General features: G+C 30.1%; 1 protein-coding gene across 6 annotated transcripts in view; it reads left to right on the plus strand.

The window, feature by feature from the left end:
• LOC134698995 (protein fantom-like) overlaps positions 1-22,750 on the plus strand; it is a 35,254-nt gene extending 12,504 nt beyond the window's left edge. For 2 of the 6 annotated variants that reach the window (XM_063560680.1, XM_063560681.1), the window contains exons 17-38: positions 127-245; positions 1,994-2,095; positions 2,349-2,420; positions 3,127-3,207; positions 3,521-3,636; positions 4,514-4,583; positions 4,905-5,034; positions 5,586-5,680; positions 6,220-6,382; positions 8,058-8,212; positions 9,205-9,420; positions 9,833-10,045; positions 10,579-10,702; positions 11,592-11,654; positions 13,160-13,300; positions 13,916-13,957; positions 17,600-17,628; positions 18,149-18,391; positions 18,807-18,996; positions 19,561-19,645; positions 20,311-20,444; positions 21,486-22,750. In XM_063560680.1, the coding sequence (XP_063416750.1) occupies positions 127-245; positions 1,994-2,095; positions 2,349-2,420; positions 3,127-3,207; positions 3,521-3,636; positions 4,514-4,583; positions 4,905-5,034; positions 5,586-5,680; positions 6,220-6,382; positions 8,058-8,212; positions 9,205-9,420; positions 9,833-10,045; positions 10,579-10,702; positions 11,592-11,654; positions 13,160-13,300; positions 13,916-13,957; positions 17,600-17,628; positions 18,149-18,391; positions 18,807-18,996; positions 19,561-19,645; positions 20,311-20,444; positions 21,486-21,598 (2,696 nt within the window). In that variant the 3' untranslated portion in view covers positions 21,599-22,750. Of the gene's footprint in view, positions 1-126; positions 246-1,993; positions 2,096-2,348; positions 2,421-3,126; positions 3,208-3,520; positions 3,637-4,513; positions 4,584-4,904; positions 5,035-5,585; positions 5,681-6,219; positions 6,383-8,057; positions 8,213-9,204; positions 9,421-9,832; positions 10,046-10,578; positions 10,703-11,591; positions 11,655-13,159; positions 13,301-13,915; positions 13,958-14,252; positions 14,627-17,599; positions 17,629-18,148; positions 18,392-18,806; positions 18,997-19,560; positions 19,646-20,310; positions 20,445-21,485 lie in introns of those variants that run through there. The other 4 variants (XM_063560683.1, XM_063560684.1, XM_063560685.1 and 1 more) reach the window with 4 other exon arrangements.
• The last annotated feature ends 3,439 nt before the right edge of the window (positions 22,751-26,189 follow it).

Genomic DNA, 26,189 nt, shown 5'->3' on the forward strand with positions numbered 1-26,189 from the left:
AGATGTTGAATTATTAAATTTTATCATTACAAAACATAATCAGTGGGTTTGAAGTCTTGTTAGTAGTCACCTTAATCAACTCTTAGCAAACAGGAGTATTAAACTTGAAGAACTAATTACTTGTAGATGAGCATAAACAGTTGTTAGAAATACAGGCAGAGTATGCTGAGACAGTCCATGAGTTAGAAAAGACAAGGAATCTATTGGTCATACAACATAAGATCAACAAAGACTATCAACATGAGGTATGAATATATCATGTCTCACATTTTTGAAACAAAAGTGGTCTGAAAGTTTTCACCACCAAAATTTTATGAATGACAGACACAGTTTTGATATTTTACAATAGATATAATAGTGAGGACCCGCAGATTTTTTCAAGGAGGGGGGAAAATATGGTAACTTCTATCATATGTAGTAATTTAAAATAAGTGATCTTACAGCTCCTCCTGTTGTAGAAACTGATAAAGATTGTAATATCATTATCACCATCTAATAGAAGAGATTTATTATTCAAGATTCTGTCAACTTCTGTGAGATTAACACAATATTTTCTCCTTTTTGATAAGGCCTTTCTCAAGATATTAATTTCACACTTTATTTTGAGGAAAGGTTTAATTTGCTGCAAGTTTTACTTATTTTTGGGAAAGGATTGCATTCAAGCAATCTGTAGACTTATACCATTGGCTCAGGGCCATGCCCTCACGTCAACCGTTATATTCTAAACATTAAGGAACATCTCAGATTCTTATGATTGTCTTGCTTCAAAAAGTAAAAACAAACAAATGGATTGAACTTAAACAACTTTCCTATAATGTTCTTTTCATAATCTTCATGTTTGATATTTCCCTTGACTTATATGCATGTTTTTAACAACACGGAAAATCAGAATTAAGCAGTATTTATATTAAGTGTTTTTATAATTTAGAAACACGTCAGAGGGAATTCCCCAATTTTGATAAAAATGCGAGAGTTCTCAGAATTCCGATAAATCTATTTCTGTCATATAAGAACTGAAGTGAAGTTTTTCTTATAAGTCACCTTTATGAAACGGATATTTGATATTGTACTTCCATAAAGAAATAGAGAAACATCTAGGTCGTTTAATTAACATTTAATATACGTACTTGCTCCAGGGTTTGTTTAGGTAATTATGTGCTTGTGTATAGTTTTCTTGACTTCAAGGGGTATTAGATTGAATGGTTGCTCTGGATTTCCCACTAAATTGATTAATTTAAAACTCATCGGATCCTTTCTATGTATGTCTGCTATTGAGGGTTATTGTTGTTGCTTAATCTGAATCAAAATACTATACAACACGTTGAGAAAAATTAACTCGTTCTGTCGATAAACTTCATATTATATTAAAACAATCCCAATTTAAACCAAGGAAATGTGTACGGAAGGGAGTCATGATCACAGACCCAAAGGAAATTAAATATTTAAAGAGTTGGGAATAGGGTTCCTTCTAGATTAATAACATAGTAAAATATGTGATAAATACAAAGTGAAATACCTTCTCTCACTCTGAGTCTCAGTAACTGCTGTGGAAAGTAAACTTGGAATCAATAGTACAAAAATAAAACACAATAGGCCTTAGAACATTGTTCATACACTTTTATCCAGGATTGGCTATTTTGTAACTATTTAGATTACGTAAATTACATTTTACATGTGCAGTTGAATAAGTTTTGAAAATAATATTATCCAGCTACATTTATACATGTTTCAATGAAAACAATGGCGATCGTATCCCTCAGAGCAATCTGGTCTTTGATTTATTTCTATGGATAAATTAATGAAACAAATGAAGATTATTAAATTATGAGGGAAAGGTTTACATTGAAGCTATCATTCCTTCATCTGAAACTACCAAAAGTATTGAAACCATATTTATTAAAGAAAGTTTCAGCCTGTATAAAACTAACTTGAACTTCTTTGTTTAAATTTTATAGCTAGTATGTGTATTCAGTATTTATTTGTTCTGTTTTAGGTTGAAATCAGTAGCACTAAGATAGATGAAATAAAGAGAGAATATGAGACTAAGTTAGATGAATATGCCAGACTGCTGGACATCAGAGCTGCCAGAATTAAGGTAAACAATATTCACGGTTTGATCATGTTGTCAAATCTGCAGGTTGAATTTAACAAACGATATAATTAAGAATGAATAAACAAAAATCTAATGAAATACTTGAAAAAAGGGCAAAATAGATTGTATACAGATTAGCCTTATACTTCGCAGGTACTATTTAAGAATTGATAATTGTTTGTCCTTATTCTGAATTAGACAATGTATTTTTTTTCTCCAACAGTATATTAATAATTCAGTATGTTATGTTTTGTAGAAATTAGAAAGTCAGATGAGAGATGTGGCTTATGGTACCAAGCAGTTTAAGATTACAGCACCTACTGATGAGGTATGGCTCTATTTACCAATTTTGAGTTCTTTTTATACACCCATTACTATTGTCAGTCAATCTGTCTGTTTGTCTTCAACATGTTGGACAATACCTTAAAAGCACTGTCACCTATTTTGATGTAAATTTTGTGAATTGTCTATATTTATTGACATAATATAATATCTGATATGACATTGGGGAGTTCTGAAACTTTTTTAGTTGGAAAAGTTTTTGAAAACTGTCCAGTTAGAGACTCTTTATCATGAATTGGTTACATCAATTGACATGAAGTCACTGGGCATCAGGTACTTCTTTGAACAAATGACTATTATTGTATTATAATAACATATGCTGTGTGACAAAGGGAATGTAATGGAAATTGCATGTAAGTGAAAGTTGTCTATAAAGGTATGACATTTATAAATTCTTACATGTAATATGTTAAAATTCTTTTGTTGACTGTGAGTATAAAGCATTGAAAATAAAAAATCTCAATGCAATGCTTGAAATTAGTTGATGCTCCTGATAGAATATGATTCTGATTGATTTCAGGAGGTGTCATGTGAAGATTAAACTTTACCATAACTACATAACACAGATAAACCAAACATCTTGGATAACAATAGCTGTTTAAAGTAAAATACACACGATGTAAGGATTTTTTTAGACTTATGCTACAAGCTTTCCTCAATGATAAAAGATATATATTTTTTTCTTTTTTCAGTTGGAAGAGCCAACTCTAGATTTTGATGAAACTATTCACCTGGAAAGAGGTCAGAATCTGTTTGAGATACATATACAGAAGGTATGTTTATATATAGCTGAAGGAAAACTTATGTTTACTTTCTAGAAATAATTTGATACACAAAAGTAGTCTTGATTGTTTATGTTATTTACATAAAAGTTTAATATGATTTACTGCGGATTTTTTTTTATTTGTTAGATACCAATTTCCATGGGTTTCATGGGTATAAGTTAAGCACAAAATAAAATTTTCAAGAAATAACAAATTTTCTGGTTTTATGCAGATTTTGGCAAAACCAGAAAATCAGATATCCACTAAAATGCAACTTTTCCTTAATCCACAAAATATGGTATTTTTATTTTTATTTTTCTAGATAAGCCTATCAGATGATGGATTGAAGATTCTGGGAGATGATGAACCATTATTGTTTTGTACCTGGGAATTCTTTGAATATGAGATTCAGTCCACCCCTGTACTTAGAGGAGCAAGGTCAGTGTTCTCCTCAGATATTTTATATAGCATCCTGGTAAAAATAGATTCTGGTTTCTAAAAAATATATCATAACACCCATAACACACCTAAATATGTAAACTTGAACCATTTAACTTTAGCAAGTTGTCTGTTTTATTTAGATTGTTATGAGAGTTTTTTAAAGGGGCACTAGCTGTCAAATACATGTTTGACGATTTGACTCAATTATCATAGTTGATTTAAAATACTAAAACGTATATCCAAATTACAAAAAGTCTAAAATAAACAACAATGCATTGGCTCAATGATATATGTCAGCATTTCACATGTAACTTGATGGTTGTTATAATCTAAAAATAGGGATAAGCAGATAAGATTATAAATGTGACCTACACAGCTACTTTTGCATAGGTACTAATTCTGTACTAAAAATCTGTAGAACTGGAAATCTACTTTTAATATTCGGTACTATTTTGCTTCTTTTAATTTTTGTAATATTTAGGTACCTGTATTTTACAGTACTTAATTTGTACTTGAAATTTAGGTACTACACATTTTTGGTTACTACCGTTACATTTACAGCATTTTGAAAGTTTTTCTATTTCAAATCTCTTAAAATTATGATTTTTAAACATGGCGTATTGTATAATTTCTGTACCAAAATATTTAGTACAAATCAAGTACTGTAAAATACAAGTACCTAAATATTACAATAGTTTTAAAGTAGAGAGATAGTACTAAATATTAAAACTAAATTTCCAGTACTACATATTTTAATACAGAAATTATACCTTTATGCAAAAGTAGCTGTGATTAACAATATATACATGCACAAGTTTTAAAAGCTTTATGGTTTATGCTGATATAAGCAATAATATTTATCTTATATTTTCAGACCAGAATTTGATTTCACATCACAGTACATTGTCAAAGTGGATGACTTTTTCTTACATTACTTGCAAAAGGTAGGTGAAATTCATATAAATTTAAATTTATGTCACAATATTTGTATTTAATTGAGCACACATATCTTATTTATTCAGTTGGTAATTTACCTGAGCTTATTTGTTTTTCTTTCCTTTAAAAATTAAAACTTTTAGACTTAAAAAAAACCAAACTTATTGATGAATATGAAAAATAATGAATCAAATTTAAGAGTGTACCTGTACAGAATTAAAACTGAGTCAAAAACATCCTGGTATTATATTTGACATTTGATTAAGGGTTAATGTTAATATGAGACCAAGACATCAACACGAAAAATACAACCTGATTTTCTTTTCTAGGAATCTTGTACCATGGAACTCCATCAATCATTTGGACAGGATTACAAAACAGTGGCTGCTTGCCAGATGATATTTAAAGATATATTTGATAAACCACATGGTAGAATTCATGGAACTGCTACACTCATAGGTAGGGTTTTCTACAAATGATAAACTGAATAAATAATTGGTAAAAAATATAACTCATTGATATGAATTGATACATGTAATTGACTTCACTTGTTTCAGATATAAAATGGGGGGGAAAAATCAGTGAAGGCAGCATCACACATGTTTTGAGGACTATTTATGATTTATGACAAATTTTAAATTACCACTTTCTGTGTTTATAAAAGTTTAAGGAAAAACAACACTAACAGATATTTATTAACCATTGTTAAGGTTCTTGCAATTATTTCGAAAACTAAACTTGTTTCTTTTGACCACATTCATTTTTATTGTTTGACTAAAATTGTGTGTTACTGGCAATGAATTACAGTATTTTAAAAAATCTCTCATCAGTTATTTAGTTATTATGCAATTTTCCTACAAGAGCATTTTTTCAGGTATAAATAAATATCAGATTTCATATTTACATGATAACATGAAAGTTTTCAGCCAGGTCATCCAATAAAGGTATAAAATATATTTAAGAATTATTTTGAAATCCTATTTAACAAACAGAAATGTTTTTATTAACAGGTGTAGATTCTACAGGATCAGGTATTAGTTTGGGTATGGTAGAATACTGGATTAGGTTACGAGTACCAATGGAACAGGCCCTCAGACTCTATAAGGTAAAAGCTGCAATCATATTGATGTCTATTGTAAAATTTACAAATTTTATTTCATTAAATGTATATGTAAAATTGAAGTTTTTGTTTTGAAAAATTGAATAACAAATGACTAGAAAAAAAGGTGATTGTAAATGTATGGATAAATCATTTACATCAAGACTTTTTTCAATCAAACCATCTTGTTCATGTAAAATCAATGGTATTTCCTGGTTGATGATTTGTTTGCCAAAACTTGAGTGATTTCTTTAAATGTAGTAATATAACAAAAACGATGTTACAACAAGAACATGAATTATTTCAAACGTTTTTTTTACTCTCAAGACCAGTAAATATAAATAGGAAAAAATTGCTTTTTGAGAATTATTGTTAATCCACCATGTAAAAAAGTGACGATCATTATCTCTGGATACAGCTGTCATTGTCAACTTGGAATCAGAAATATTTTTGTTTAAATTTTCCATGCAGTTTGTGTTGCTGCTAACCTTATTGTGTATTATTATTAATGCTCCAGGCTCAACAATCATGTTCTTTTTCTGCAGGAGAGAACGAAAGCTCTTGGTTACATAACAACCAACAAGAGAGCTGCTGAGATTGCTATTGAGGCTACAGATGAGGTGGCCATGAAACGCCAACAGATAGATAACATTAACCAGATGCATATCAAAATTATACGCTGTAATGGACTGCAGTCTAGGAGGAAAGGTAAAACATGTGGCAAAATACTGTAAACTTAAAAAAGAATAGTGCATGCATTTATTATTGCGATTGTTTAAAAATGGACAAAAATATGCAATTAATAATTGTTGTTTTAGAAAATAATGCATGAAGACAATGCTACTAAAAATCTAAAAAAAAAACGAATTTAAGTATTGTGAATTTGGTTGCAATTTTTAGGTTATCAAAAATTCACTAAAATTTGCTAGTCTTGGAAGACTTAGAAGTTCTAATTTAGGAATCAGTGAGAATTTTACATTTAAGCTAACCATATATATATTGATATGAATAATTTAATAGTAGATGGAGTTGTGAAGCTAATTACTTATGACTTTAGTTTTTACAGGTGTACAGCCATCACCATATTGTGTGTACCAGTTTAATGACAACAATGACTTTGTTATTTACAGGTGTACAGCCATCACCGTATTGTGTGTACCAGTTTTATGACAACAACGACTTTGTTATTTACAGGTGTACAGCCATCACCATATTGTGTGTACCAGTTTTATGACAACAATGACTTTGTTATTTACAGGTGTACAGCCATCACTATATTGTGTGTACCAGTTTTTGTCCAGCCTGCAACTTTTGTTGCAGAAAGCTTAACATAGGGATAGTGATCCGGCGGTGGCGGCGGCGTTAGCTAACTTTCTAAAAGCTTTATATTTTAGAAGGTGAAAGACCTGGATGCTTCATACTTTTTATATAGATGCCTCATGTTACGATGTTTTGGTCAGTCATTTGTCAAATGTCCTTGACCTCATTTTCATGGTTCAGTGACCACTTGAAAAAAAAGTTCAGATTTTTTGTAATGTTGAATTCCCTCTTATTATAAGTAAACGGATAATTAGATTTGGTATGTGCGTACCTTGCAAGGTCCTCATGCCCGTCAGACAGTTTTCACTTGACCTCAACCTCATTTCATGGATCAGTGAACAAGGTTAAGTCCATATCTCAGATACTATAAGCAATAGGGCTAGTATATTCGGTTTATGGAAGGACTGTAAGGTGTACATGTCCAACTGGCAGGTGTCATCTGACCTTGACCTCATTTTCATGGTTCAGTGGTTATAGTTAAGTTTTTGTGTTTTGGTCTGTTTTTCTCATACTTTATGCAATAGGTCTACTATATGTGTTGTATGGAATGATTGTAAGGTGTACATGTCTAGAGGGCAGATGTTATCTGACTTTGACCTCATTTTCATGGTTGAGTGGTCAAAGTTAAGGTTTTGAGTTTCCGTCTTTTTATCTAATACTATATGCCATAGGTCAACTATATTTGGTGTATGGAAATATTTTATGATCTTTATGTCAGTCGCATAGGTTTTATTTGACCTCAACCTCATTTTCACGGTTCATTGCTCAGTGTTTAGTTTTTGTGTCTTGGTCTATTTTTCTTAAACTATAAGTAACTATATGTGTTGTATGGAAGCATTGTTAGCTGTACATGATTGCCTGGCATGGGTCATCTGACCTTGACCTCATTTTCGTGGTTCATTGGTCTTTGTGTAGTTATCTTGGTTAATGTTAAGTTTATGTGACAGTTTTTAATAAAGCTTTATACTTAGGACTATCAACATAATATTAATGATTAGTAAAGAAGGCGAGACATTTCAGTGTGTTTACTCTTGTATGACAACAATGACTTTGTTATTTACAGGTGTACAGCCATCACCATATTGTGTGTACCAGTTTTATGACAACAATGACCATGATACACCTATCATACATGCTAGTAACAACCCAGAATTCAACGACCACAAAACATATCCTGTTGCCATGACATCAGAACTTGATCAGTACATGAAAACAAAGGTATTTGTCTATCAGTTGCTATGTGACTGTAGTTTGAAGCACTACAGGTTATGCTCGTATTTAGATTGGCAGTATTCAGCAAATGTCATGTCAAGGAAGAGAATCTTGTATATATATTAGATAATATGATTTGTGAATGAGAAAATTCATTTTGACTATTTAAGAAATAATTCTTTCATGCCATGCTCTATGCTCATTTTAACATGGGTAGGCATTATATTTGTTAATATCTTAATACCGAGCGTTAGCGAGGTATTAAATGTTTACAAATATAATGCCTACCCATGTTAAAATGAGCATAGAGCATGGCATTATAGAATTATTTCGATTCTAATAGGAATATTTTGAAGTTTTGTTCTTCGAAGGGGACCTATAGTGACGCTCGAAATATCGCCATTTTGATTTGATGAACAAAAACGTTATAGAAAAATCAACAGTTTATCAATAAAAAAAAGAACAGAAACATTTAAACTTACTTTTAGAATGTTTTTATTTAATTTCCTAGCGAGCAACACCAACAAAAATGTCCATTTTGATCTCTGGCGTTGTTCAAAATTCATCTGACGTTGCAATTTCAATTGTGACGTCAATCACATGCAGCCCATGTTCTATTCAAATTAGAACATGGCTTTGTACCCAAAGCTAAAGAAGAACGTCATATTAGAATATTCCTTTCTTTTTAAAATTTTGCATATGCTTTGTAATTAAGTTTGGTTTCCTTTCTAAAATGTTCATTTTTATATGCCAATGAATTATTTATAAATTTAAATGAGATCGGGTATGATTGCTGATGAGACTCCATCCACCAAATTCTAATGGTATGCATATTAGCAACAATAGGATGCCATGCAGCCTTTCCTTTATTCCAGCAACTGGTTTAATATCACCATTTTCAGCTTGTAACATACCTTGACTTTGCCATGATATCTTCTCTATATATTTCAGCAACTGACGATATTTGTGTTTGATGATATCTTCTTTATGCATTTCAGCAACTGACGATATTTGTGTTTGATGATACAGACCCAGAACAGGCATCATACCTTGGCTTTGCTGAGATACCTTTGTTACCTCTGTGTCACAACAAAGGTGTAAAGGGGGTGTTTGAACTGAAGGGTCCCAGAGGTACTGTCAATGGTACTATGGAGGTTGATGTCAGATTCCAAGAGGCTTATCTACCTCCTAAAGGTGGCCTTCCACAGAAAGAGGTGAGTATGGCATGATAGTAGTACCCTTTAAAGATGTCTATACAGAGCATGCTGCATCTGACAGCCTTTTATGATAAAAAGAAAAACTGCCTGGGTGGTTTTGTGGTTGCATGCTCACCTCAAGTGCATGAAGTCCTTTAAAATTCATATATGCTGCTTTTACTCTAAGCAATCAACATTAAAGAGAGTAAAGACTAGTACAGCTAAATCTGATAGTGATGCACAAATCAAGTTACATATTATCATCTCTCTTTAACATGTTCTGATATGCAAGCGATATCCGACTGGGCATTTAATACTAGTCGATCATCATCATCAAAATTTAAGATAGAACTTCAGTTGCAAATATTATTTTGGATGTTAAAGTACTGCTATTTGTTTCTACTTCAAAACATTTTCTCTCTATTTCCAGGAGCCAATTGCCACAGTAAAGGTAGTTGACACACCATTAGATGAGACACTCCGACCTCCATCTACTCCAAAGGAAAGGAGTAAGATAGCAGCAAGATTCCCTCCCCCATCTCATACCTCCACACCTATGACAGGACAGGAAGATCATCATGAAGGGGTAGCAGCTCTGTCTGACATGATGGCAACACCAATTACACCAGCAGCTAAACCAAGGGTCAGTTGTAGCTTAAATTTAATAACCTAAAACTGTATTTCTGTTTAAATTAATTTTAAATTTGTTTATTAATCCTCTGATAATGGATAACAAGCATACTACAAACCTTGTATTATGGTAAATATTTCTGATAGATAAAGACGGAGAGTACATAAGTGTGTAGATACAAATTATTAAAATACTTGAAAAAATACTATTGTAAGGAAATCAATGTAAAGCCATTTTCTTAGAATTGTTAGATTATTGTTACAACTTTGTTCAGATTAAAGGAAAAGAATGGCCGATCTTAGCTATGAAATGGGATGAGTTTTTACAAGGTAACAACATTGATGTTATGTTTATTTTGTTTGGATTAATTTTTACTTTTGTGTTATTTGAAAGGAAGCTGAAATTGTTTATGACTATTACACTATAAACTTATGTTTACTTATGTAACCAAATGAGTTGTCAATGTCATAAACTTGAATTTCATCTTTTTATTTTGAGTTTATTATTTCTTGCATGATGTTAAAATTAGAAATATTCTTAAACAGAAAAAGGTTTCTAGACGTTTAGAGGACTCAGCAGAACAACCCACTGTTAATGCTGCTGTAGCAGACGCTGTCTCAAGTATGCTACCAAGCATGTCTGATACTATCCAATCAGAAACATTACCAGGTTGGTATAGTGTTGATGTTAATATCTTTAATATGGTATAGTGCTGATTTTATGTGTTTTTGATGGTAGAAGGTTATAGTGTGAATGTGCTTTACATATAAACAAAATACATTGCTAGGTTATAGGTTCAGTATTTCTATTTTTAGTACAAATTAATTTAGACTTTTTTTTTTATTAAGAATGTGCATGAGTAAATTATTGTTTCATCACTTCGGAAATTTATAAAATGATAAAATGATTATGTCTATATTCAAAAGTTTATTTAAGTATTCTGCTATCATTTTAATAAAAAAAAATATTACAACATATTTCAGAAAAAATTATTATGTCCAAAAACACAAGTGAAAATGAAAAAAAAAAAATTCTATATTGCATCATATTTTTTGGTAAATTGACCAATGATTTAAGCTAGATATGTTACTGCATATTGGTGATTGATGCACAATGTCTGAAATTGGGTTTAACTGACTTTTTGCTCTAATGTGTGTGTTAATTTTCGAATTTATATAAATACACGAAAGTTGTGCGAGAAACACATTAACTTTTGCCAAACAATCACTATTCTGTGGAATAACTTAAAAATTACAGTTTATCACTGGAGGTTTTTTTGATAAATACACAATTCACACAGGAAAACACCATGCTGACAAACAAGTCGTATATCTGCTTACATTATCAGAATTGTCAAAATACAAGAAATACAAATTTTAAAGTCCTGAACACGGAAAATACTGTAATGGAGTGATGAGTATATAAGATTCTTACAGTGGGGATGGAAATCTATTGAAATAGCCTCTAGGTACAGATACACCAAAAACTAAAATCATTTCACAAATTCATCCCACCATGATTAACTTTGCACTAAGAATATTGCCACTTAATTCCACAGCACCAGATGATAGTCCACGTCCTTCAACAAGATCAGGGTCACGAAGAACATCAGAAGAACAAGGTATGATCAACATTGATGTAAATTAATGACCTTGGCATTTGTCTTTCAATGTCAGGGTCATCTAGACAATCAGAGCAGGCCTCTACATTATCATTTTTTTTAACTTGTCCCTTCGGACAAGTTGCAAGAAAATCAACTTGTCCGAACTCTTAACTCACTTGTCCGAATTTTTAATTGAAATTCCTCCATATTGATTAAACATGCTATAGCCAATAATAACACTTGTCCTTTGTTTGTACCTAATAAAGATCAATTAAGGGAGCATTCTATTATGTTATATGAATACCACATCAAAATTCATTTTGTTATTTCAGACTGAAGGCTTATTTGCAAGTATGAGCTCTCTGACTCATTGTCACTATCATGTGTCGATCATTAAATCAGATCTCTTTCCATACCACTAGGTTCTCCTATTCATGGACCTATATTCATTCTGAAGTAGTGGTATGGTTTAAACCAAATACACCTGGCACCTTTTTATAAATAAACCTTTTTAATTTATTGATGGTGCCAAACAAGATTTTACAATTTATTTTGATTTTTATATACATTGATATACATGATATATGATAAGGAAGTACATAAAATATTTTAGTAAAAAAATTTCCTTTTTTTTAGATATTTTTAAATTTTTACATCTTAACTTATTATTTTAACATATAGATCTTATTAAATAAAACCTTTCTTAATTTAATATTATGCCTTAAAGCAAAATCAAATGACACAAACTTTAATTTAAAATTTTAAAGTTAAGGTAAACAATAGTAGAACTCCATATCATGCATAAGAGGTGCTCCGAATTCAAGGAGCCTTATACTAAGAAGAAACATTAACATTGGGTTACTTCCCCTTACTTATTTCCCCTGGTCAATGGCTGCCAGCATGTTCAAATACGTTCAATCAGAGACATATTATACAAGTTTACATGTCTCTGGTTCAATCAATGAATATTTATTTCATTTTGTATGATCAATAAAACAATCATTCATGTTTTTAGGACTGTATAAGTCTTGAATTTGATCTATAAACATCTGACATCGATTTTTTCACTTGTCCCATCGGACAAGTAGTATGATGAATCTACTTGCCCGACACCTATTTCCACTTGTCCCGGACAATCGGACAAACGGTAATGTCGAGCCCTGCAGAGAATAAGTCATTTGATCAAAGGTTGTTATATTGGACAACAGATCAAGGAACATTTTTCAGAAGATCTTTATATACATTTACTTTCAAGCTAGTTTTTTCACTTCTAAACAACCAGGTTAATGTTTAAATCATTAAAGAATTGTGTATGTATAGAAGGTACCTATGAAGACAGCATAAAAATAACATTTTCAGGATTGCATAATTATATCAAAGAACTATACAATTTGCTCTTACACACAAACAAAAATTTAAATTTATTGAACATGTCAGTATACACGATTAAAAAAAGTCATCTACAAATAACTTCATTACCAAAATTTAAAAAAAATCATTATCATTATCATTTGATTTATTAGTTGAAGAAGTTTACACTCCTCGTAGTTCTAAATCAGGAACTCCTCGAAGTAAAAAATCAGCAAGTCCACCACACACACCTGTGCATGTCTCTGAGCCACATACACCTGAACGAGTTTCTGAGCCACGTACACCTGAATCAGGTAGATTTGCTACACTATGTTTATCTGTTGTCACTGCACAGAAGATCCCCACACTGAACCTAATTCTTTTTCATGTTCTCTTTACTTCTGGCTGTTATAAGCTTACAAGTTCTGATTTCTAAGTGCTCTTTCTATTCACTCTTTGTTATTTGAAAAAATTCATCACAAAAAAATTACTCGAAGTGCCTTTCTCTTTTCTTTTTCTGTTTTTTTATTTAATTACTGAACAAATTAATATGTTTAATATTCACTGGTAATGGATGAAGAGCTTATCACTTAATTACTTTGCAAATTTGTTTTTCATGTTCAACATTTTACCTTCTTTTCAGCTTTTTGTATTTAGTGTGTTTCTTGACTTAATTAACATAGTTGTTTTATCATAATATTGCAAATCTGTGCCTATATTTACAAGTCCATTTAATGGATTTAGACAAATGTTCATCATTTTAGTCGAGAATGAGTGGAATATATTATTGTAATAATCACCAGTGGTTTATTATTACATTAAATACCTAAAAGTAAATACTTGGTAACAGAACGTATTTGATTTTATCATAACTTTTTTATATGGTCATTCATTTTCCATTTGTTATCATTTTCATTAATCATGTACAGGTGAAAAAACAACTTCAACTTCAAAGGGAGATAATTTGCCAGGTAATAGTGTGCATGTGATAACTTGTTCAATGAGTTTACTCCCTTCACATGTTCATTATCATAAAACAAGAGAGAGGGAGATAAGGGAATCATTCTATTGAAATAAACGCTACATCAGTGATAAGGAAGTGAAAATATGTTCTCGGAAGTTGTCAATTCACAGGTCATTTTAATACAACATTGAATTTAATCATCTAAAAAATAACTTAACTGAGCTTGATTTACATAAAGTTATTGTCATTGTCTGACATCTTTTTAATCTCACCATATATTGATCGTACTATTTATATTTTAGCTTCAGATAAATCAAAAACATCATCTCTTCCTCCAAAAGGTCCTCTAAAGGGAAATAAGTCTGTAACTGACAAGGGAGATAAATCTGGTATCATTTTGTCATCATTTACTCATATTAATCTCTATTTGATTTCATTAACATGTGTGGTTTCATTATTTGTTGCAATTTGTCATTTACTCATTTTAATCATTATGTGATTTCATTAACTGGTGTGGTTTCATTGTGTATGTTTACAAAAGATAAACTATTTGACCCCCTTTTTTGTTGCTACAAATATGTTATGTGCTAATAAAGCTGGTACCAAACTGATACTTTTTGATATACTGTTTAAATATAATCTTTTCCAGTTTTGTGTTAGTCTGTTGCAAGTATAATGTTTTAGTTTCAGGGTTATATTCTATTATAAAAACGTGTTTTTCGGTTTTAAAACTGTTTTCATGGATTTGCATTTACTGTAAAATTAGCTAAAATAATCAATTACAACAAACAAACAAAACACTATGACAAATTTTCTGAGGAATTATGTCTGATATAACGCCTTGTTTGCTAACTGCAGAATGTAGAGTTCTTTGTTCAATGTTGGATTATCATAGAATAACATAATTTTTTACTTATTATGACTATTTAGGTATTAAGTGAGAAAGAAAAAGAAGCCTTAACAATTTTCTAAATTAGCATCTGGTCAGCCTCAATATTAACCTTATCATAAAGCATTTGGGAAAACCCTAATGGTTTGTTGTGTAAATTTAACCCTAACATGAATTCTTTAGGAATGGAAGGGAAATACTAAACCAATTCTCATTCAGTGTGATGCTTTTAAACTGTACCCTTATCATTATTAATCATTCAGGTACAACAAGGGGAACTAAACCAGTTCCTAAATCCAGGAAGAGATTAGGTAAAAGGCTTGGTGTGAATGAGAATGGTGCTAGGTGTCGTCTGCAACTCTTACTATTTTATTTGGAAATAATAATTTGATACATATAATTTTCAAAAAAAAAAAAAAATTGCTTATGTTTTGAAATTCAAAAATCTTTTTATCAAATTTTTTTACAAAGAAGGCCAAAAAAGGTGTCTTGTATTTACAGTCTCAAACCTCTACAACGTGAAGGTCAGTCAGAAGTTACTGGAAAGACAATATTTGTTTTCCTTTGGCCAAAATGATTGACAGAATGAAAAAGATTAATATCAATTGGTTGTATTTTTATCTAAATTTAACCGAGGGGTAAGGGTTGCACTGTTTGATGGAAAGTTGTGTCCCTTTGTTATGCATTATAGTATATAGATATAAGTTATTTAAAATGTATAGTTATTATCTGGTATGGAATATTGTGTAGTCTCCTGCATGTTATTTTAGACATTTACGAAATTTGTTAATTTTACTGGTAATCAATTTTTTTGGATCCATGAAATGGTTTTATTGACCTTTGGCTCTTAATGTTAATATATCAGTCAGTTTGTCTTTAATTGATTGCAATTTGGTTAAATCTCTATGATTTTCTTAACTTTACTGATCGATAAAAATTACAATCTTTTATTTGGATGAAATAATAATTTGTGATTTTGCATGTCTAGTGAAAATGTTATTAAATTGCTTGCTCATGCCCTATGTCTTTATTAGGCATAACAGCATCCTAATAAGCATATCAACATCATAGATATTAATCTAACATCAGTATCATGCATGTATAAATATCCATTACAAACTCGACATATTTAAGATGAATTGTTGTGCATTTGTTTTTGATTTTTTTTTTAATTATGTTTCTTATATCATGAAAGACATTGCTGTTTTGTGAAATCCTTTGTTTACTAATAGTTCAACATTTGAACACTTGAATTAGAAGACTCCTGGATTTTGATAAATTTTTATGATTTTGTGCTGAGGTCAGTCGCTCAGTCACAATCAGTAATGAGTCATCATTTCGCCTGTAGAATAATTATATGTCTGTCTGGCACAGGGCATCTAACTCAACTTCTTTCACAGTTGATTTATATATATCCTTTAGTTTTTGGGATAAGGTTAGTAAGAGTACATAATAGTTTAACAATATTATTATACCCCATTTCAATACGGAGGGAGAGTAAACTAATTTATGCCTGATTGTCCAATAAAGTTATGGAAGCATTTTGCTCAGGAACTGCAAATCAGAAAGCATGCTTAAATCTATGTGATTCATTTAAAGATTTGTCCCTCTCTCTTCAATACTTGAAACACAAGATGTCAATTTTTTTTATGGGAAACTACTGTACATATTAGAACTACTATGTAATATATTTTGACATTTATAGTCCATCAACTTGTTTTCCAAATACTTATATGTTTTTACATATAATGAACATGTATGACACTTTCATTGCATTTCATAAGAACTATACCTCTGGCCTTACTGTTATCAGATTTCATGGAACATGCTATCCAGTGTGATTTATTTTTTTCATTCATTTCTTATTAACTTCCTGTTTATCAAATACTTAAAATATTTACACATAATTGCCATGTTTAAAATTTTCTTCACACTTTTCTCAGGAACCAAGAATCGGAGGACCGTTAAATTTGGTATCAACATTCAAGCTAGCAAGCTATAAGAGTGTGCTGTGTTTTCACATTCATTACTCATCAATTTCCTATTTCTAAAAACTTGTAGCAATGATATTCTAACTGATCAATAGCTCAGTTTAGCTTATATCATCCATAAAAATCAAGTTACTTAAGGATTACATGTCAATCTGACCAGAGTTACTTGACCATGTCCTATTTCAATTTATCATTGTTTCATTTTTAAGATTTTTAAATAACATCAGACCTGTTATATAAAAAAAAGTGTTATTAGAATCTTTTCCCCCATATCGTTATTTTGATAGGGCATTATCAGTAGAACAGATGCACTGTGTTTTTTTTACTGAAATGGATTTGCTAGAAGTGATCATGCGTTTTTTTCCCTTCAAATTGATAAATGGATTAAAGTTATTGAAAGAATTGCTTTTTTTGTTATTTATTAAAGCGATATTTTTCATCATGATTATCATTATCGCAAATTGTATTTTCTTTACCAGTTTAAAATAAACATAATTATTTTAGAATCTAACTCTCATTGCATTGTTGTTTGATTAAAACTTTCCATCGAAGATTACCTTTTCCATGCATTTATAGGTATCAAGAAAACATTGGATACAAAACATTTTTATTGATGAAATCAAAAAGCATTATATCAAAGCAAACCATATTATTATCACTATTCATAATCTGTGTCTTTTCTGGTATTGATTGAAAATGAAATTTATTCTTGGTTTTAAAACATCACTTTTGACAGAATTAATTATGTAATTTCTTCTTTTTTTTGTAGATGAAGGAAAGGGCACTCTCACTTCAATGGTAAGATTATAATAATTGAGATTTTGCAAAGTTGTTTTAAAATAAAATTTTGTAGAAGAAAAATACAATTTCATATAAGAAGATAATTACTTGTGTATCTATTTCCGAGAACCTATTCCACCAATTTTTAACAACAAAAAAGTAGGAAATGGTATTGTTTGCATAAAAGAGTTATCATGTCACACAGGAAAACCATCCTTCTCCAACAAGCAAAAATACTGTAAAGCAATATTTTTGGAACAGTGGATTCTCAGATCTTCATTAGAATAGTAAAGAATTTATGACATAAAAAATACAAAGATGTGGAAAATGTAAAAAAAAAAACCTCACACATGCTCATCAATCAAACTTATTACTTTCAAACTTATAATTAAAGCTGAGAAACGGTTATAAAAACAGATTTAGGCTTTAAAAAAAGTTACTTAATTATTACTTAAATATTTTGACAAGAGGTTTCTCAACCTAAATACCAATGTCCTGATTTGATCTATATAATTTAATTTGATTCATGCCATTGTAGGAAGGAACAAAGATGTCTGACACCATGTTTGCTGACCCAGATGAAGATGAGATCACAGAGGAAATATCAGAAGATATTACACCTATAGCCACGCCCTCTGATGGAGGAACCCTCAGATCTCTACCTCCACCCATAGAAGAAGAGTCAGAATCAGACAGACCACCTGTTGAGTCTGATAGTGAGGGAGTTATGGTCGTAGCTTCTCCCACTGCAAAGAAAAAATATAAAGAAAGTAATAAACCTGTAAGTTATCACTAGAAACACAAACCAAAAATAAATCTGTTTTACTCTGGCATTTATGATGTTATAGTGGGTCATACTTCTAGTTTGGTTAAACAATTAGAGTTTCATAGTTGTGTTTGTAATTTTAAACAAATGAAACACACTTATATATAAAAATTATTAAACATATCTTATGAATCAGAATATTAAATCTATTGTACTCATACATATACATTCATAAAAACACAAAACATTTTTTTTAAATCATGTTATCATATATATACCTTGCTACTTTACCAAATGACATGTTTTCGAAATTTAACAAACATTTGATAATTCATCTCAGCCTAAAATTTAACATTTTTTTCCAAAATATAAGAAATGACTGTTGATGATGAACGAATTGTTAACTCAGTACACAAATTGTCAATTTCAGAGTAATCTTGTAACAGTGACCATAACCCACTTAGTGCTATCTACCGGTGCCTCTGTACTAGATAATGAGAGTATACGTCAGCTGTTTGTGTCGTACAACTTCCTTGGAATCAAGGCTGATGAACTAGAAACTCCATTTTCTCTTCCTAAACCAAAGGCAGAACAACAGATCAATTTTAACTTCAGCAAAAGTAAGTATAAATCAAGTTACAACTTCATAGTTTCTGAAATTGAATTAAATAAATAGTTGTCCAATACTACCGTCACAGTTGTTTAGATTCGATCCTACTAAACCAAAATGTATTTTGTTAATTTTGCCGGCAAAATTAAGTTTATATACAGTAAAGTCTTGAAACTTTAAACTGGTCATATTCATTACTCAAACACTGTTACACTTTAATACAGAGTTTGTCTCATAAATTGGAAGAAGATATATGTTGCTTTCATTTGACAAAAAAAACTGTATAAATGAAGTGAACATGCTAAAAAAAATAATTTCATACAGTTTATCTGATTTTTGTTGTTATTAGTTTCATTGAAAGTTGTACACAAGATGCTGCTTGTAAAATTATAGGAACTCCACATCTATAGATGAATATCATTTTTAAGTAAATCAGAAATGTTGTGTTTTACAATTTTAGCACTATGGAATAGCTTTCCATCTGGACAATGATTTGAATAATCTTAAGGTTGAGTACTAACTAGTATGTTGCTATTTGATGACCTAGATATAAATATATAAGTTTATTTTTCAGCGTTCCATGTCGACATGGCTAAGAATTACCCTAAGAGACAATACCTGGCTGGAATGTTGTTACCTGATGACCCTGATGGTGGCAGGTTTGTACTCCATATATACTATTTTACTTGATAGGCTGTTATATATGCATTCAGACATCTTATTTCAATGGAGATTATTTGGCCCTAATCCCTCAATCATTGTCTCTTGACTTTGAAAGTTTTGCTGCTACATAATTCAAATGTTTAATGTTTCCATTTAAATATCACTTATTATAAATTGCATTATATTCTTAAAACTATTAAAATACATACTGTACCAGACATATTTGTGTGTCAACAGTTTTTCAAATTTTTGTGTCAGTTAGCGCCAATTGGTCATTTTGACTTAGTTTGAAGAAAATGCATAGAATGTATCTTGATAACCAGTTACCCTTATTATTTATACTGATAACAATATTTTTTTTATAGAATTATAAATATTTTTTTTAGTATTTAGTAGAATTGTTTTTCTCTCTGATTGTGTATTTTACAGATTCAATTTCATTAATTAGTCAGTTGAAAGCTAGGTTACACTTTTATTTTCACATATTTTTTGTTTACCAATTTTTGTGCCGAGATGATTAGAGTATACACTTATATTTACAGGATCTGTTTAAGTGTTGTAAGTGTGCCTTCAGATGATAACGTTAGTTGTATATCTTTCAGGATCTGTTTCACTTGTTTTAATGAGCCCCCCGATAATAGATAAAGTATGTATTTTTCAGGATTCGTTTCACAGTTGTTAGTGAGCCCCCAGATGATGATGACGAAGGAGAATGTGAAGATATTGGTATTGCATTTGTCAGTGTCCGAGATATACTCATTAACCATAAAGATGTCATAGATCATGATATTCCAAGTAAGTATCAAAGATATACTCATTAACCATAAGGATGTCATAGACCATGATATTCCAAGTAAGTATCAAAGATATACTCATTAACCATAAGGATGTCATAGACCATGATATTCCAAGTAAGTAACAGAGATATACTCATTAACCATAAAGATGTCATTGACCATGATATTCCAAGTAAGTAACAGAGATATACTCATTAACCATAAAGATGTCATAGACCATGATATTCCAAGTAAGTATCAGAGATATACTCATTAACCATAAAGATGTCATAGACCATGATAATCCAAGTAAGTATCAGAGATATACTCATTAACCATAAAGATGTCATAGACCATGATATTCTAAGTAAGTATCAGAGATATACTCATTAACCATAAAGATGTCATTGACCATGATATTCCAAGTAAGTAACAGAGATATACTCATTAACCACAAAGATGTCATTGACCATGATATTCCAAGTAAGTAACAGAGATATACTCATTAACCATAAAGATGTCATAGACCATGATATTCCAAGTAAGTGTCAGAGATATACTCATTAACCATAAAGATGTCATAGATCATGATATTCCAAGAAAGTATCAGAGATATCCTCATTAACCATAAAGATGTCATCGACTATGATATTCCAAGTAAGTATCAGAGATATACTCATTAACCATAAAGATGTCATAGATCATGATATTCCAAGTAAGTACAATTCCTTTGCCTAAAATAACTAATAAATGAATATTTACATAGATCAGGATATTCTGACAACAGAACATTAGTTAATTTTATGGTAATACTATATGTATTACATCTATGTATTATATCTACATGTTAAATAGATAAACATATCAGCCATTGGTCATTAATGACATTGAGAATGAAAATGGGGAATATGTCAAAGAGACAACAACTTGAACAAAGAGCAGTAGGCCACAAATGGGTTTTCAACATAGGGAGAAAATGCTGGAGGTGGTCCTCAACTGGTCCCTAAATAAAACTGTATACTTGTTCAGTGAAATAAAATATTCTACCTTATATTTTCAGTATTTGATGCTAACAATGAAAAGGAGGAAATAGGATCATTAAATGTAACAGTCCAATGTCTGTCAGCTTTAGAAGCTGTAGAGAAGGAGATGCAGATCGATGGCACATTCTAAAAAATAGAACAATTGGGGAAAACCAAAAAACAGACAATGTGATATGTGAAAAATCAGAGTATCAAAAAGACAATTTGGTTGTGTGCATACCTTACTAGTACTTTTGAACAGAAGGAAATTTGGTGTTGATTGTTTAAATTATCTCCTGATGATATCTTAGTGAAGAGAAATGTATGGATTTTAGAGTAAAAGAGTTTATTTTTGCAAATCAAAGATAGTATTGTGCTACAACTGTCAAGTGAAAGCATCTCATGAATATGTATATACATGTATTAGCTATTATTTATTATGTGAATTAGAAATTAATATTCATATTGCATTTACAGCAATTTGCCAAACTGTGATATCGTTGTTTATTGTTGTATGTTTTAGTTGTATTAGTCATATTATGAAAATTTATATAAATTCAAATTAGAATACAGCTATGTACCCATATAGAATATGTATAGGTTGTTAATAGTGTCAGAAAGGCTTTTTGTATTCTTAGTTGAAATAAGTTTACTGAATAGAAAACAAATAGAAAATGTCCAGTTGAATTTCTCAAGGTTATTCTAGATCTGTTTAAAGACACATTTTCAATTTATTCAACCATTTTGTTTACACTTATTTCAGTCATATATTTTTCAAAAATAAATCTAAATGTGAAGCTTAGATTTCAATTAATTTATTAATAGAAGAGTAAATTTAGTGTATATGTAGACATAAAACTCCGTCCAAGTATAAACTAGAAACTATTTTTTAGTATAAATATTTTTAAGTTTTATATTTTTACTTGAATATTATTTTAATTAAAGATACAGAAATTATATTTTATATAAATTGTATTTTTAAATGATTCAAAAGAAGTTTTTATCACTATGCCCACTTTAAAATTTAATATTGAATGTATCAGGGAAAAATTAGGTGATATTCAATATTGATCATATAAGTGAAATATGTAGTGAGGTAAAAATCAAACTTTTTTTATTGTGAAAATTGTTTGATTATGAGAAACTAGATCATTTATCAGCCCAACTAAATTTTATCAACCAGAAATGTTTCTGTTGTGAAAAAAAATACATGTACAACTTTGTCATTTGGTTAAGAAAAAGAATATTTTAATTACAAGATCTATGTGATTTGTGAGGCATAAATAAAAATATAAAAGGAAAATGGATTGTTTTATTTCTTGTTTTATCAGTTGTGAAAACTAATCTACATATAAATGCTTGTCAAATTAGATATATTTCTGCAAATAATTACATTAGATGTATGTTTCATTATAATACGTTATTCTGATTGGCTAACTGCACATCATGTGTTATTCCTCAATTGGGATTTCTAGAAATAGGTAAGATAAGATAAGATAAGATTTATTTTATTAAGGTGTCACCATCCATTACAATATCAATATATATATACAGTTATACACATAAAGTCATAAGAACCTAACATTTAAGTAAAAGGATGCCAGCTGAAAACGACTTATGAGACACTATCATTAAAACAAACATCTAATACATACATAAAAGGACAGCTTTGATACATTTAAATTGTTTTCGTAAATTAAAAAAAAATAACAAAAAAAAATAACAAAACATACATAATTTCTAGATGACATGTTTTCGTCGATAAAACATATGATAAAGGGAACTAGCTAAAAGAGGAACCATATTCTCATTACATATAAGATAACGAAGTTTTTCAATATCACATAAATTCTCAAAATCAGCATTTAAAAGACAGGCTTTGGCATATAATTCATGTCTGATATCAGAGTAAAAACAACAATTAAAAAGAAAGTGTTTTTCATCTTCAATTTGGCTACTATCACAAAAAAACCATAAACGGTCTTTTAGAGGTTCTGGTGGTCTAGCATATCGACCAGTTTCAATTCTAAGTTGTAACGAACCAGCTCTGAATAGTGACAAAATACGTCGGTGGCATCTATTATTAACTACCTTTACATAAGGCTCCGTACCAATACCAGTTTTAAACAATCTATAAAATCTTAATTTATTACCATTGACATTATTTTTATCATTCCATACTTCATGGTGCCAATATTCTTTTTCAAAAGTTTGTATAGAGTCCCATACATTACTCATATTAATTTCATCTTCTACATTTATAATCAAACTATATTTACGAGCTAACTGTAAAACTCTATAATCCCATGACGATTTTCTTCTAATCGCCCAGGTATGAACCTTTTTACATATGTTACTAGTATTGTCACACTTAAGACGATTCCATAGTTTAAAAACTTCAACCTTTAGTAGTGCATCGCCTAATAAAAACCCATATCACCTCTAGCAGCTAAATTGCTGCTTCTTTTGCTTAAGCCTAAGAAAAATTTACAAGCATTGTTTTGCAAATTATTTATACAATTATGTATATTAATGCCCCATACACCGGAAGCATATGTAAAAATTAGTCTGACATATAAATGAGGAAAAGGATCTCTACAAAACTGTCAATGACAAGTGTGTGAAATGTAGGCAAATATGACTGTCATATTATTGTTGTTTTTGTTTTTTAATTGAAAGAATTGTTCTGTTAAGGGATTAAAACTCTCTAGTGAATCATAGTAATTCAGTTTTGCACATATCACAGTTATATTAAAAAATTGTTATATCCAAACATAATTATAAATATATAATATAAAAAAGATGCGGTAATATTTTCAATGAGACAACTGTCCACAAAAGACCAAAATGACACATACATTATAACTATAGGTCACACATACAATTAGGAAAAGGAATTTTTGTTAAGAACAATCAAAAGTGAAAATGCGAGAAAAAATAAAATGTTTTGAAATATTATTCTAATTAAATTTGCAAAAGAAGATTTAGATATTGTTCTGTGCATGGGATTTGCCCCAGTGTTTTTGTTCATCTGAACCTGCAGATACAAGTTGTTTACTCCAAAAAGAGCAAGAGCAAACTTCACTAGACTTATTACAATTTAAATTACCATATTAAAAGGCACACTGAATCAAAGTAATTTACAAAGGTAGAGGTCAAAGGTCATTGGTCTTGATCAATTATATTAACTTCAAACAAGATATATAAGCAACTTCTCATCAATATTGATACAAATAATAATCATGAAAAGATGACCTCAATAATCATGAGAAGGTGACCTCTATTTATGAGAAGATGACCTCTATTTCAAGATCAATCATTCATGGGACAGGTAACTTCATAATACCAACCAAATCATCCAATAATAAGATTGAGAATGGAAATGGGGAATGTGCCAAAGAGACAACAACCCGACCATAAAGCAGACAACAGCTGAAGATCACCAACAGGTCTCCGTCTAATCATACCAAATCATCATGCATAAGACAATTTTGACATGAAATAAGGAGATATTATATGATTAATTGCCAATAAGGCAACTCTCCACCAGAGTTTTAAATGACATTGAAAATTAGAGTAAAGAATTTAAACAATTTAGGGATGCTCTGTTTTATGGTGTCCTTGTTTGTGTATGATTGAAGATTAATAAAAATATTTGAACCACAGTGAAATTTCATGATGGTGAATTATGTCATGGGATACAATCATGGAGTCACACTTATAAAAACACATACTGTACAACTAAAAAAAGGATAATCAAGTGAATCAATGGCCACTGGTGATATTATGGAGAGTCAAATATTCTAATCAGAATAAAAAAAGGAGATTAAGCTCATTCATACCCAGGATGAAAACCTTATACACAAAAAATTCAGAGTAATAAAAAATATTCTTCCTGTGATTTTAAGTTAAATTCACCTGAGATATTCAGACCATGGCAGGTTTTGTGTACAGCAGCTGATGTTTTATAATAGAAAAGTATATAATAATCCTGTTTTTATAAAACATTATTTTTTTTAAATAGGTATAAACATGTACATGTTTAGTGGTACAGAATAATGTGTTATTTAACTGATACATGGTATATTAGATTTATATCTGTAGTGGACGATAAAAATACTTTGGAAAGAAATAAGGCAGATGGAATTAAGTTTCACATTAAAAAATACAATGACTTTCTATATCTTGCAAATACTGGCTTTTTTAAAGAAGCAATGAAGTCATCATTAAGTCTTTTTAAGCACAAACTTTTGTATTTCCAAAGAAATTTTAAACACTTGCTGAATTAGTACCTTGTTATTTATTATAAACATAATTTGTTTACTCAAAACTTGAGCTAAAATAGAAATTACTTTAATAACAGATTTTTTTTTTTGTCTGAAATCTCATGCAAATTTCACATGCTAAATTTGCGCAGATAACTTTGTACAAATAATATAAATTTCTTTTAATAAATATCAAATATCTATATAAAACCTTTTTGCTAATTTTGTTCCCATCAGTATAGTAAGCGTAAATGATAAACTTTTTTCAGGAATCCCCCCATGAAACCACTTGTTAATCTTGAACTTATTTTTTACTACTGTAAGTACTGGCAAAGCAATTTAGAAATCTGAAATGAAACTACTTGATATTCTTACACCACATTACTAATTTATTCACATTCTATTTAAGGAATTCCCCATGGATCCTCTTACTATGTTTTTTTCCCAATATAGAGTTTTTACTCAATCTTTTTTTTC

Source organism: Mytilus trossulus, unplaced genomic scaffold, assembly GCF_036588685.1.
Source record: "Mytilus trossulus isolate FHL-02 unplaced genomic scaffold, PNRI_Mtr1.1.1.hap1 h1tg000024l__unscaffolded, whole genome shotgun sequence".
In the NCBI taxonomy this organism is placed as follows: Eukaryota; Metazoa; Mollusca; class Bivalvia; order Mytilida; family Mytilidae; genus Mytilus; species Mytilus trossulus.